The following is a 14882-nucleotide window of genomic DNA, read 5'->3' on the forward strand; positions in this document are numbered from 1 at the left end:
ACGCTTGTCCTGTACCTTTCCTGGTTACGGTAGCCCAGCAAACAAATTTTTGCTCTCCCTGACAGGCCCCCAATGTTACGAGTATCGTTGTAGAGCAGGGTTGTTTCCAGACAGAACTCAGGATCGCTGGTAACAGCAACAAACTAATTTATTTCCGTAAGGTAACTTCGCGAATTTACAGCACTAAGCTTCTTCAAATTTGAATCAATCTCTCTTACAGAAGAACCTCTCGCTTTCATATACATGAGGCTTAAAGTTCTAGAAACTTCTATTAGGAGCTAAATTAAGTAGTTTGACACAGTTTCTAATCTGAGTAATTACATAAAGGTCAGAATATTCTGGAATGTTCTTATACAAATTGGTCACGGCTGAATGACTTCGGGTTCTAGATTGTTCTAGAAATTGACTTAGGCAATTTTTCGTAACACCGACAGAGGTTATTAGTTTATCCATTCACTACAGTCCGACTAAAAGCAATTTGGTATGTTGTGAGCACTGTAATAATTATTACTATGAAGTTAAAAGAAAAACTGCACAGATGATTCTTTTCACTTCAGTTGAAAGATATTGTTAGGTATTGTTCATACAACACTATATAAACAAGACGAAATGACAACATTTCAGTAGGATCAGGAACAAAAACAGTCTGTTAGCCCTTTTCACTTAATGCGAAAACTGACTCGCCACACGCATACACAGCTAAAAACAAATTCATTGTGTAGAACTGATTATATAAAAAACTGGATTTGTACCTGAAACGCCAAACGCGTCTTTCAACAACTGTTCCACGCCTTGCTTGATAAGGAACGAAAATGGAAGTTGGCACAAGAACTTGTGGCCGCCAGCACCAGAGCCAAGAACTTGCACTCGCTCACGAACCGAATTAGTAACTGGCGAAATCATCTTACTATAACTTAGCTCTGAAATTTTTGGGTCAGCCATTATCTTCAACCACAGCTTAGAAACCCAAGTGTCGTCATTTCTCATCAAGTCCAGGTTGCCGTCCCTGTCTGCAAATGCGATGATCTCAGCCAGAATAGGTACGACAGCAGAGTAAACTCTTTTCAAAAGAGCCTTTCTGAAGGTGCCCCATTCTTGCACACCTGTCCCGGATAAAGCTTCTGCGTGGAGCCACTCGTGTGCGTTGTATGCTATTCTCTCTCTTTCTTTCAGTAAGTGAAACGTTCTTTGTGTCACAACGCTTGCAAATGTCTCTTCAGCTTCAAACAATGACAGCAAAGAAAGAAATTAAGACTTGAAAGTGTTTGTATTTTTTTAAATTGAAGGTGTTTGCATTCCTTTTTTTTTTGGTCCGTATCTAACTTCTGCTTTCCCTTCAACGAAGTTCGCACAAGTTACACAGCAGTTATAAGCGACACGTATTTTATTTGGTGCTTAAATCAACAAACACAAAATTTGGAAGTTATCTATGCTGCTAACAGGCCAATCAACAACATCTTAAAGATCAAAAATATAATATATGAGAATTCCATCTGGAATAAAACGCGAAAATATGCAAACTTGTTTGTTGCATTTGTTACTAAATGGATCAGATATGTCCAGGATTGAACGCTAATGAGATTCAAATTCCTCATGGTAAGCATCACAAAGTGTCCTCATTGGTAAAAAGTCACGAAAACACACACAATTCTGTCAAATATGAAGTAATATGATAATGTCAGATAACCCTGCCAAATATGAAGTACTAATTAAACAATACTTGCGTTCAATCCTGGACATGTGTGAAATGGATGGAGAAATAATAATTGCTTTGTTATTACCTTGACGATGAAAGGAGCGTATGAACCAAAGTTCATGGATTGAAAAAGGTCCACAATCAGTGTCATTTAAACTAACCTCCAGCGACGTGAGAATTGTCAGGTAGCAAATCCAAAAGAAGCTCAATTCGTTGAGTTGATCGTTCAGTTGATTCCGTTTCGTTGTCAACTCTGCACGCAGCTGCTTGTACGCAATCTCGCAAGATCTTCACAGCCAAGGCTTGCGTGACCTCAACCCCTTTGTCTTGATCTTTATTTCCGCTTCTGAACAGTTCGCTAATTGGGCGATCAATAAGTTGCTCGATAGAAGGAGTGTGCCTGAGTTCGTCAATGTGGCTAGACATCCACTTTCCACCCTGGAAACCGACAAAGTTACGGCAACCACCGACCATTCTCGGCAGCTGTATGACCAAGACGATATGGACTGCTTCGATTGATGGCAGATTGAGCATTTCTGGCGCGTTAGTCCGTTCTTCCAGCAGAATATGCCTTGCGCCGGCAATCAGGTTGAAGTTGTCATCTCCTGAATCACTCTGAACCAGGAGAATACCAGGACGGTCTCCTCCAAGGCGTTCAAAAAAGGCTCTGTCAGAACGTGAGTTTGATAGTTTTAAATAGAAGTTACAGTAATTATATGTTAGTTTCATTTTACTTCAGTCATAATTATAACAAAAGCCAGCAAGTAGAGTCAAGGTTTAGCGTCAATAATGTAGGATATTCTTAGGGAGATCAATAGGGAGAATTGGCTAATGTGTTTACATCTTTGTTGCCGCCCAATTCAGACCACGTGATGATTCATTTGGAAGTTGCAATTGTGCAATTTGTCACAGGTACCTGACTGCATAGGAGTGTATAAACAGAACAATTGTAACCTCCCAAATGAATAATCACATTATCTGAATTGGGCGGCAACAATGGTGTAAACACGTTAGCCGAATCCGTCTATTGACCATCTTATATCAATGTTGCAAGTGAACATATGGAAGATCACATATTTGAACTGCGAAGAAAGATATGAAGACATGATTGATCATCGCAGTTATATACACAACTTCAGCAGTTGTGAAATTAAAGCCCGAAAAAAGATTCAGGCCTGAACAGGATTCGAACCCATGACCTCTGCGATACCGCTGCAGTGCTCTACCAACTGAGCTATCAAGCCAACTGGGAGCTTGTCATGTATAACTGCGATTAACAATCATGTCTTCATATCTTTCTCCCTAGTTCAAATATATGATCTTCCATATATTCACTTGCACTCTTCACCATCTAGGGGTATATAACGAACTCACAACATGATAAGCTCTCAGTTTGCTTGATAGCTCAGTTGGAAAAGCAGTTGTGAAAACAAAGCCTGGAAAAAAATTTAGGCTTGAACGGGATTCGAACCCATGACCTCTGCGATACCGGTGCAGTGCTTTACCAACTGAGCTATCAAGCCATGATCAGCTCCCAGTTGGATCAATGTTGGGGTACATATGCGTGAAAATTCCCGGAAGTTCCATTTTAAAGACATAGAATTATCAGAACTTTGAATATATGTTAACTATTCAGAGCTTATCGCCTTAAAATAATATCGAATATCGCCTCAGCTACAGATTAGACTTTGTTTTCCTGTACCCGGGAAGAGACTAGATTGGGGTTCAAAACTTCGGAACAGGGTTTGATGAAAGAACTTAAGAGCAAATGCCCACAAAAATCAAACAAAATCAAATTTCTTCGGCAAGGCTAGGAAAATGTTTTGACGAGTGCCTTATCATTTGCCCAAACTAAACTTAACATATATTGAAAAGAAGTTAAGACGGAAATTTTCAAACGCTCTTTTTGGAGAACTGGAGCGATATTATGGAATAAAATTTCTCCAGACTGGAGAGATTTATCTAAATCAATCTTAAAGAAAAAAATTCGTAGATTTGTATTTGAGACTCTTTCAGGTAGGGATGACTATGTTGAAGTCGACACCCTGACTCAAGTTCTTAAATTTAGTTCCTGATTAATTTCAACCCATAGTTTAGTTTATCTCTAGTAAATCATAGCTCCTAGTGTCAATCAAAATATGTAAATGTACTTGTATTAAACGGTTCGTAAATCCTTCTATAAGTAGTTGCATAACAATCTTATTTATGTATTAATGGTCTAACATAAATATAGATGCGGCCCGCCTAGATTAGCCCAGGCTACCTCCGGGTTCACGCTATTGCTATTGTCAAGCATTTTTAACTTAATGAGTATATATTTCTGTAAAATTGTAAATATGCGAGTCATAATAAAGTTTTGTTGTTGTTGTTGTTGTTGTTGTTGTTGTTGTTGAAAGACCTATCGTAGTATAGCTAGAATCTAAAATCTTCTGGAATTCCGAGACATAGCACATGATCGAAATGGCAATTCTTTCCACCGACTGACGAACTCATCGTTGCAGAACACTTTGGTTTTGTTAACCGCCAAATAGTTAGATTAATCCTATATTCTTGAAACTGGGCTTTTTTAGACCATGAATAGTTCATTATTAAGTTGGTTCTGTTACAAATTTACTGGGCTTAATGGTCGCGAAATGCGAATCGAATGAAAATGGTCAATTTTCAGCCCAGTTAGAGCTCGTTAGGTTGATGTCTGGACGTGAAATCGATAATGTCCTTTTTCTCAGAAATACCAAGATATTTGAAGAAAAAAACTACATAGCGTTTTTACTTTTATTAAGGTCTACTTATATGCAACAGTAGGGCAAATTCTATTTTTCAAGCCTTACCGAACTATTTTTGTGTACATTTACTCGCGCGCGCTACCATTGCCTGGCAGACCGTCAGTATTAATCGCGCGTGCAAAAATGACGCAAGTAACCCTAGGAAGAAACGAAAACCACTTCAGCACTTGAAAGGAGTTAAATCACTTCGGCATAAGTAGCAATAGTTTCAAACTCTGTTCAAACATGTGTTTAAGCCTAGGGCCAAAACAACATGACAAAAAAGCTCTATAAATAAACGGTAAAAGAGCTCTTATTTACTCTCGCTTTCTCGCACGCGATACATGCATCACATAAACGCGCTTTAGTAAATAACCACGAGTGTTTCTGATTTTTGTGACGTCAGCATGACCAAATAAATGCTAATTTTCTCGCGTCCCCTTCGGTGAATTTTCTTTTAATTTGAATATTTAGAATAATGATAAGTTACAGAATATTGGACGTCTGAGCAACCTTGACATTTTACCAATTCAAAATGTCAGGCAATATCATTTCCATGACCTGGTGAAGTATGAAAAAATTTCACCGAAGGAAAGTAAAAATATTAACGAGTTTAGGTCAAAATGGGGAATATATCTGCCTGTCATTAGATGAGATGTTGCCATGGTAACGGCCTTAATCCAAAAATTGACAACCAAAACATAACCCTTCTAACAGTACCCATGCTGGTAAATCTCTACTGGGAAAACTTTAAGAGAAATTAACTAAGTTTCCTTTTCTAACTCGCGCTCTATATAGGGAGGGTTCGTAATTACTCTAGGGAGCCACCTTCAGCGTAACATTTCAGCCAAAGTTTAAAAAAAACGGTCAAAAGGTGCAAGTTGGTCAGAACGTAGCGTGCAAACCCGTCCATGGCGGACACCAACCTCGTTCCCAGGGTCTTTTCCCTGGCTTGGGGGTGGGGCGGGAAAAGGCCCTGGGATCGGCTGGTCACATGATCTCAGAACACCCAAATATCTTGGGTGTACTAAATTATCATATGTTAAACGGAACTTTCAAGATGGCGGTCTCGTCGAGTGAACCAAAGTTTTTGTCAGTGCTTCGTCGAGTCGGATTTTCCTTAAATAACGGTAATTTTCCACCTTTAAATTTAAAACCTCTTCAAATGAAGTGTTTTGAATATATGCTGAAAGGTCAGGATGTTATTGGAGTCCTACCTACTGGATTTGGCAAGTCAATGCTCTTTCACCTTCTACCTCATTTTATTCCTGTGAAGACCACCAAGAACATAGTTATTGTGGTATGTCCACTAAATTCCATCATTGAAGATCAGCTGAAAGTCTTAAAAGCTCGCAGGATAACCGCTGATGTTTTACAGCTTGCTGTAAACGAGAAGGAACCGGCCGAGAACTTGTTCGGAAATGAACAAGTACCAAGCGAGCACGTGGTCCCGGATTCAACGAAGTTTCCTCGAGATGTTGTTAATGGCAACACTTCAATTGTATTCGCCCATCCAGAGGCTCTATTAAGTAAGGAAGGTCGAGAGCTAATGGGAAGCAAAGTCTTCCAGGAGAATGTTGTTGCCTGCGTTGTTGACGAAGCTCACTGTGTTGAATTATGGTAAGTGTGTAAAATATTCATTCCTTGTTTATTCATGTCATATTTGTTACAGACTTAGCTTATTTCCGGGAAATCTAAATCACGGTTACGGCACCGACAAGTATTTACATTGCGACTACAATTCGGAAAAAATCTGCTCTATTCTCTATCTGTTTACAAACGATGACAATTTTACTCTGAACTATATTGATAATTCATTAGTGAATTCTATGATATTTACACTGCTTATTGGAACATCATACATTGTCTCCATGCCATGCTCTTACAACTGAACCATAATAACAAGATACTACTAAGTAAACATTCTTACTTTTAAACAAAGATTTTGTTAGTATGTCTCATTACACTCATGTTTGAAGATTTGTAGCTCAGGGTTTCTTTTTCTTTTTCAGGGGTGAAGATTTTAGAAAAGACTTCAAAGACCTGTCAGTGTTGAAGGCATTCTTTCCCAATGTACCTACAATGGCACTGACAGCAACAGCAACAGCACCACCTCGTTTATTGAGAGACTTGAAACAAAGTCTGCGATTGAAAAATGACAGTAAAATTGTTGCACGAAACCCTAACCGAGTGAACATATACCTGGACAAGAAAGTGCGTCTGAGTAATCATCATGGGAATGAAGGTTATGACAGAATCCTTAAACCCATAGCCAATGAACTGGCAATTCAAAGAGAAAACTACCCAATGACAATCATTTACCTAAAACTGAAATACTGCGGATATCCTCATGGCTTATTTGAAAGAATATTGAAAGCCAAACAGTGTGTTGGCGAAACATTAGAACCCACTGCAAGACTGTTTGCACAGTTCCATGCCCCCCAAACGAGTCGCATGAAGAAAGACATAATATCAGAAATAAAGAAAGAACAATCGAGGGTGAGGGTGCTATTTGCAACATCAGCATTTGGCATGGGTGTTGATGCTCCTTATGTGACCAACATCATTCACATAACACCACCAAGTAGCCTAGAAGCTTACATGCAAGAAATTGGTCGTGGCGGCCGTACGGGACTTTCATCATGTGCTACACTTTATTACAATAACTCTGATATTGGAAATAATAAAAAACATGTGGAAGAATCAATGAAGTCATATTGTAGATCAGAAGACACCTGTCAAAGGAAACTCCTTCTGGATTACTTCGGATTCTCCAGTGTTCAACAAGAGAACTGTTGCTACATATGCGATGACAAGTTCAAAACAACTGAAGAGGATCTACCCCAAGCTATTAGAAGCAAGGTCAGATTTCCATCTAACGATAACCACGCTATCCTTGAAAGGTTAATCAAGAGTGCAATTTCTGACCACGAGTCCAAAGTGACATCAGAGTGTTCAACGCTATTTGACATTTCTGTAGATAAGAATCTGGTTGCAAAGGTTGTGGAGGGAGTGGAATTTATTGAGTCAGAAGCAGACTTGTTGAAATCATTTGGCATAAGGGATGAAACCTGTTCTTCTCAGATCTTTTCACTTATATCTGCACACACTGTTATGTGTACAACTGAAATGGACTCCGGTGATGATTAGAGCATCAACATAAAATGTTCTGTTCGCCTATATCTGAGCATACTCCTGTTGACATGTGGAACTAAAATGAACTCCAAAGATTAGAACATCAACATAAATTGTAAATTCTGTCAACTACTATAGATATATCTTGATTTATTCTCTTAAAACACACTATTGATATTTAATTATTTCCGTGTTGTTGCCATGACACTGATCAGTTTGTCTACCTTTGTTCTTTTCGCTTATATCTGAGCACAATACTATGTGTAGAACTGAAATGGACTCTGATGATGATCAAAACATCATCATAAATTTTAAATACTGTGAACTGCTGTAGATATATCTGGATTCACTGTCTTAAAACACACTATTGATATTTAATTATTTCTGTTGTTACCATGACACTGATCAGTTTGTCTACATTTGTTCTTATCATGCATATATGATTATCTCAGCACAATACTAGATGTAAAACTGAAATGAACTCTGATGATGATCAGAACATCACCATAAATTGTAAATACTGTGAACTTTGATTTACTCTATTAAAATACACTATTGATATTTAATTAATTATGTTGTTACCATGACATTGATCTTTTTTTTTTTACATTTGTTCTTTTCGCTTATATCTGAGCACAATACTATATGTAGGACTGATGATCTCTGATGATGATTAGAACATCATCATAAATCGTAAATACTGTGAACATTGATTTACTCTCCTAAAGAACACTATTGATTAACTAGGCCCTCAGTGATCCTCATTTAAGTGTATGTCTAAGTTGATAACTCTTCCAAGTGTTTGGCTAGCCACTGATGATAGTCCACAATGTTTAAATACCTTAGAGGAGACCTTTTAATGTCAGGGAAGCTGTCATGAAATCTTGCTGGCATATGATTGAAAGGATTCAATCGCAATAGGTCAGACACCATTTCTTTCTCATCTTTAAGTGAGTCACGTGTTGTATGTTACAGAGATGTCTTGTGGATCCCTACAGAAGAGTCAAATTCTTCTACAATGTGATGGATGCCAGTGGTTGCTTTGCAGACCTTGCTTATAGAGTTCAGGGTTTTGTTTGGTCCCTGCCTCTGGACAATGCTTTTACTGCAACGGTTAGAAATTTCTTGGGCCAGGTCGTCTTCAATATTCCTTCCAGCACCACCCCTCCAATTTACAAAAAATCCTCATTTGAACTGTTCAGCCAGGCGTGGAGTTTATAATAGGCACTCAATTTGGGCTATACTCACAAACATTTCAATGGCATATTTGCTGTACTCATGAGAAATGTGCTCAGGGATAACAGCTTTCAAGAACTTAAATTTGGGAAAGAACTCAAGAACAATTCCCCCAACAATGATTTTGGCACATTCTGCATACCTTTTCCATTCCGGTACATTTAAAGAAAAATTATGTCGAGGGAAATCTCTAATGTTGCCTTTGGGGCTGTCATTGGGCAAGTGATTGAAGTCGATTCTGTTTTCAATCAGGTTACTGGCAAACAAGTGCAGATCATCATTCTGGATTTCCTTTCTCATGTGACCCTTCAAAATTTTCAGGTCCCAGTTGTCACCAGTGCCTCGGAACACACTTTCTTTCTTTACTTGCTGCACCACTATATCCGAAAAGCTTTAGCAGGGTATCCCTTCTCCCAGTCGACAGGCACACGCCAAGTTTATTCAGTCGTTCTTGAAGCTGTTACAAGGGGAGCAGAAATTAAAGTGTCAAATTCAGCATACATGCAATACTGATCTCTTATTTTCAATTCATTGCAAAGATCACTTATTATTATATGGACATGAGTGTTCTACTGGAAATGTAATACACATAAAATCCATAGGAAACTAAATCCAGGACCCAAGTGGCATATTGGCCATATCCCCGCTAGTGAGGATATTTATGACTTTCATGGTTGTGCTTGCAAACAGTTAGTTGTCTATACATGAAAAGACAACTGATTACATGGTGTGTCAAAACAATATTTTTCTCACTCGCTGCACTCGTTTGTAGAATCTTGCTTTACCACCCAAAAATAAAATTCATATCTTCACGCTGCTGTGTAAATATCCTATATATTACATGCTTTTTAACGAATTCTTCAAATACAATCTCAATCACAGCCTAACTAATGACTCACTGTTGACATCAAACTACCAAACAATAACAAAAGTTCTGTCAAGCTTTGTATGAAGAGAGGATCAACCACAGATTGTATTCAATGTATGAATTGATGCCACTCACGCAGTGGGAGTAAGGGACATAATAAAGAAAAGCAATGAATTTTTTTATACATCATCAACTTATAAATTATATTACTGACCTTTTTGGTACATCCACCTTCAATGATGAGAACTGTATTCACACGTTTCACCAGGTTGAGTTCATGCCACCTCTCGTTCATAAGGATCGAGTACAAAAAACTGTACTTTACTTGAAGCTCAAGCTTTGTTTCTGCGACAGAGTTCTCCTTGCCAGACACTGCGTTCATGAGCTCAACAAAGACAGGGAGGTTCGTCTTCAATTCAAGCCAAACTTTGCTGAAATCAAAGTCTTTCATGCTGTCATAATCATTTCCACATAAAATGGAACCTTGAGAACGCTTCCACAGCTCTGCACACGATGTTTTCAACTCCTCACTAACGGTTTTCTTCAACTCTTTCACAACACTTGGACAGTGACCTTTCAAGATAGCCGCCAATACAATTGCATCCTTGTGGCTGACAGCTTGTACAATCATTTTCTGCTGTCTTTCAGTCAATAACAACTGTCCTTCAAATAATGACGTACAGTCATTGTCTCCTGTTGATTTAGGCCTTAGAACAGTTGCAGCTTGTTGAGTTGGAAATGAAGGCTGCTCTACCGAACTTAATGTCGTTCGCCTCGACAGCTGATCCAAGAAAGTGATTGTGCAATCATGTCCTTTTGATTTAGACATTGGCACCGCGGTCACGCCGGTAGCATCTTGCGGTGTTGAGAAAGACGACTGTTCTGCAGACGTCGAAGTATTTCTTCTCGGCTGATCCGTAGAAGAGGCTCACCAGTTATCTCCGGTTGATTTAGGCATTAAAATTGTCGCAGCTTGTGGAGTTGAGAAGGAGAGCTGCTTTCTTGTTGGTGTGATTGGCCTCGACGGCTCATCCACGTGCACAGAGCTTTCGGATGGCATATTCGATGATAAACGCTTCGACGGCTGATGCGAAGAAGGTGACAGCTGAACACATCATCACACATATTCTGAGCTTTGATCCAACGGTGTATTCTCTATGGATTGGGCTCTCTGAATAAACTGTTCCATCTTGTTCACGAATGAAACACAACCCCTGCATAAAACCTTTGACCTCATATCGTCTTCCGAAATTTTTATGCCACACGTTTTATGGACTTTGGCGCACAGATCTTTTGATGAACCAGCTTTGCTGAATATTCGAAGCATATAGCGACTGTCATGAGAATCACCACAGAGTCTGCAAACTGGATTGCGAGGAGAAATCTTCGTCGGAGTGGCCATACTTTCCGCCATTTTTATTTCGGCATAATGCATAAATTATCTTTATTTGGCCAAATTTTGCATTAATTATTTAAAACTATCAACCAATCAATATGAAGGATTCACCGGCCGATCCCAGGGCCTTTTCCCGTCCCACTCCCAAGCCAGGGAAAAGACCCTGGGAACGAGGTTGGGCGGACACAGGTCAGTTACAGCCGAAAAGTAATATATGTGGGTTATTGTTTTCAAGGATAAGTGTATTTTCCTCTTTCCTAGAATGAAAAAATCGCTCGATGTGATATGAAATAACACATTCCTTAAAATAGACCGTTACCTTATTGATCCTCGGAACTGTTGCTCCGTTTGGAACTGTTGAAGTGCCATGAAATCCACAGTCCAACGATGGAAATTAGTTCGGTTACAAATGTCAACCAGATCGTGGTTAGAAAGCAGACGAGAATGAGTGGTAATCTTAAACAAAACATTAGGAGATCAATTAGTCGAATTAGATAATACTATAAAACAAAAAATGTGTATAGCCGTCTTTTAAAGGAGCTATGTCACGGTTTGCGCATCTTGAAAGGTTTAGCCTAAATTCTTCAAGTTCGTCCTTTGTAATCTGTGTTAATCTTCTCTATCCTTAACCATCCCTGTTCCTATTTCCCTTATAGTTATCTCTTTGGTGTATTTTTATCTTAGTAAACTATTATTTTCAGGTTTCCTTCCCTGAAAAGGTGCCTTTGTACCGTGACTGCGCTCCTTTAAGTTGAAAAGTTGAGACTCACTTGGATTAAGAGCCCTTCTCGACGTTTCTTATCAATGTGAGCATCATCCAAAGTGAGCACATGCCTCATGAAGGCCGCCAAACTAGAATGTTGTTGCTCGTGAAAGTAAACGTTCCAGATATTGCGAGCTATTCCTTCTAAGGGAGTGGCTGGAAGACGGGCGATTGCATCAGGTGCAGCCATCTCCAGAAGCATCTTTTGACAACCTCGAAGCACCTATAAAATGTAAAATATTTATTTATGTCTACGCTTCCACATTTATATGACATAAGGGTAGTACTGAGTAACTGTATCAAGTTTGTCACGAGCTTTTAAAATTACTAGAAATAGTTTGATTCACTTATATTTTTACACTTTCCCAATTCTTTTTGACGGGATCACAGTCTTTTTGTTATTATTTTTTTTTTGTTGACGCGCTAGGTCAGAAATTGTTTTTGTTTGGAATTTTTTATTTTAAATATGGTAAAGTAAAATGTTGATTTGTAATAAAATCAGTGAACTTTCTGTCTTCCTACTTTCATTTCCCATGTATCCTCTGTGGTTTCATTATGCAAATCACCATCTTCTTCCATGTCATTGCAGACTTGCACCACGATAGAAGGAATGGTGTCCTCGTGATAGCCAACAAAAGCGTCCCCAACTGAGAAATCCCTAAAATAATAGACCCTGTTGTAAGATGTATCAAGGTCTATTCATATCTCATGATAAATATAAAAGAAAACATTTTACAGAAAAATGTAAAAGGTAAAGCGAGCGAAAATAGTAACAGCGTTTCGACATTGTCAAGATGTCATGGTCGAGTGCTTTCCACAAGCCTTTCTTGCCGCATTTTTAAAAATGTCAAACTCAGGACTACTGAAACCTTTTCGTTATGAATTACGTCCAGTGAAGGACGCGTTTTCACATCCATACAATGCGTTAACGGATAAGGCAACGGTAAATTCGGCGTTAAACTAGTGACGCTTCTACAGAGGGTTAAACCATTCGCTTCAGATCTAAAGAGCCTTTTTGTGTGGACTCGACGCAATTATATTTTACCTGTTACGCTTGCTTTCCCTCGTGACCTCTGAAAAGTCACTGACCCAGGTTCTCAGTTTATCTACCAGTTCCATCTGATCTGGAGTCAAACACGTTAAAGTCACGAGGTAGTGCTTCTCCAGACGGTTTATCAGCGGAATGGGAAACTTGTTGTAAACCACGTCCTTTTCAGCAATTACTATTAACCTAAGAGAGGGTGGATGGGAATTGCACTTTAAAAAACATAATTGGACCTGAAACTGGACAACGACTCTCTTCGAGAATAAACGCCGAACTAATTCTGTTACAGACTTCAGAAACATAATTAATAGCAAACGTATTATTTATTTATTTGGTTTTAATTTTCTCGGAGATACTAGCCTATTTTGGGCTACTCAAAATCTGAGAGAAAACAAAGTTTTATGTAAATATGAATATACTATGCAGTTAAATCTTTTTCAGTAGTAGTTGTTGTTGTTCAATTTTAGTGTGTTTTGCGCTAGAAACTTGAATCCTACTTAGCTACGGTTTACCACATATACAATTCTTCGAGTTGTTACGTTATACGAACAGAGCGTACGAGAAATCTCAAACTAAAGAAACAGCGACAGGGTTAAGCAAAATATCATTCAGTGATTCAGGTCACGTGCAGAGCAAACCTTGTAGCTAGCGTTGTTAAAAAAGAATAGTTAATGTACAAATAGGCAATTTTTGTCAAGAAAAGCACAAACTGAATTCCTTACTTGAAGTCATCATGGACACGACATTTGACACGGTGAGTACCGAGTCCAAGATCCACGTACTTCTGTCCTCCAAAGTACACGTAATACTACAAATATAAAGTAACCAAGAGTTGGAATTCACCTAAGTACACCTTTACATTGCGCAGACAAACAAGTCGCTGATAAACCGTTTTTTATTGTCATGTCTCCCAAAGTTTATCTCTGCAAGTAGAGAAGAGCGTTGCATGGGTGGCTGCGAGACAATCTTTAAAGTTCAGTTTTGCCAAAACTGTAAGTCTGTAAAGGAAATAATAAATTTACCCAATTCCATTATTTCTCTTAAAATGGCAATAGGTACAGGATGTACTGTAGATAGATCACAGACCTAGGGAAGAGCAAACCAACCCAGCTGTTTCATACCTGATTGAGCGCGTCGTACAGACTTTCGTAGAGACTTTCGAGGTTCAACAAAATCACTATTCGTCCTGTCTCCATGCAAACCTTGATCCGGTTGATGTTGCGACAAATCTGAATGATACACGAATTATAAATAATGTCAGTTAAACTGCCGAAAGATACATATATTACCGTAAATGGTCAGTACAAACTTAATGTCAATAAATAAATCAATCTATAAATTAACTTTTTTTATACACGGAAAATTTTAAAGTTTTAAAAGCTTGTGGGTTCATCTACAACTTAAAATTTCAAAATATAAATGAAAGAAAAATATCTAAAAACAGATTCCTAAAATACGTTTAAAACTTTAAGATACAATATTCACTTCTAACGTTATTTAACAAGTATTCCTTGAGCGCGCGTTGGATGTGAGATGGTAAATAGCCAACGAGGCCAACGCGAATGGAATAATTAATATTGTTTTATTAAATTTCATTATTAAATTCTGTAACCTTGTATACTTGAAAATTATAGCTTAATTTTATTGGATGTATATTTTATAAAACGACCGGAAGTTGATGTGGCAAAAATAACAACAAGTGGGAAATCACATGACATGTGCGCCGTTTGCAAACTTAGTTGAATGAAAGATTTGAAAGCGAAGCGAGTCTGCTCCACGAACAATCGTGAACAATCATGTAGAATTCAAGGAACGTCTACTATTATTATTATTATTATTATTATTATTATTATTATTATTATTATTATTAACAAATCAAGGAGATACAATCCTGGTCAAAAACATTGAAGAGAGTTCAAGTTTGACTCATCGAGAAGAGTAATAATTGTGCACTTGCACATTGCAGTTTAGGCAAAAATAC

At 38.2% G+C, this 14882-nt stretch overlaps 3 protein-coding genes and 1 pseudogene across 3 annotated transcripts in view; 1 reads left to right on the forward strand and 3 right to left on the reverse strand.

Annotated features, from left to right (window-relative positions):
• LOC145478089 (uncharacterized) overlaps window positions 1-238 on the reverse strand; it is a 1129-nt gene extending 891 nt beyond the window's left edge. The window contains exon 1 of the mRNA XM_081455998.1: window positions 1-238. This exon is cut by the window's left edge and continues 891 nt beyond it. The gene's annotated coding sequence lies outside the window, so the exon portion shown is untranslated.
• Window positions 1-14882, reverse strand: part of LOC145478200 (E3 ubiquitin-protein ligase rnf213-alpha-like) — a 190768-nt gene that overhangs the window by 50346 nt on the left and 125540 nt on the right. The window contains exons 47-54 of the mRNA XM_081456148.1: window positions 14023-14130; window positions 13624-13709; window positions 12902-13087; window positions 12379-12514; window positions 11864-12079; window positions 11413-11549; window positions 1858-2363; window positions 753-1220 (exon numbers count right to left, since the gene is read on the reverse strand). Of these exons, the coding sequence (XP_081312274.1) occupies window positions 753-1220; window positions 1858-2363; window positions 11413-11549; window positions 11864-12079; window positions 12379-12514; window positions 12902-13087; window positions 13624-13709; window positions 14023-14130 (1843 nt within the window). The remainder of the gene's footprint in view (window positions 1-752; window positions 1221-1857; window positions 2364-11412; window positions 11550-11863; window positions 12080-12378; window positions 12515-12901; window positions 13088-13623; window positions 13710-14022; window positions 14131-14882) is intronic.
• Window positions 5384-7608, forward strand: LOC145477781 (recQ-like DNA helicase blm-1). The gene is made up of 2 exons (XM_081455605.1): window positions 5384-6078; window positions 6471-7608. Exons 1-2 carry the CDS (start codon window positions 5453-5455, stop codon window positions 7606-7608), a joined length of 1764 nt encoding a protein of 587 aa, XP_081311731.1. The 5' UTR covers window positions 5384-5452.
• On the reverse strand, window positions 8371-11132 carry LOC145492641 (uncharacterized; annotated as a pseudogene).

This window comes from Orbicella franksi, chromosome 1, assembly GCF_964199315.1.
Source record: "Orbicella franksi chromosome 1, jaOrbFran1.1, whole genome shotgun sequence".
NCBI lineage: Eukaryota > Metazoa > Cnidaria > Anthozoa > Scleractinia > Merulinidae > Orbicella > Orbicella franksi.

Excerpts from the sequence above, each read along its gene's own strand:
- LOC145477781 (XM_081455605.1), top strand. The coding sequence starts at position 5,453 with ATGATCTCAGAACACCCAAATATCTTGGGTGTACTAAATTATCATATG. Across the intron at positions 6,079-6,470 it reads GCTCACTGTGTTGAATTATG|GGGTGAAGATTTTAGAAAAG; the intron begins GTAAGTGTGTAA and ends TTTCTTTTTCAG.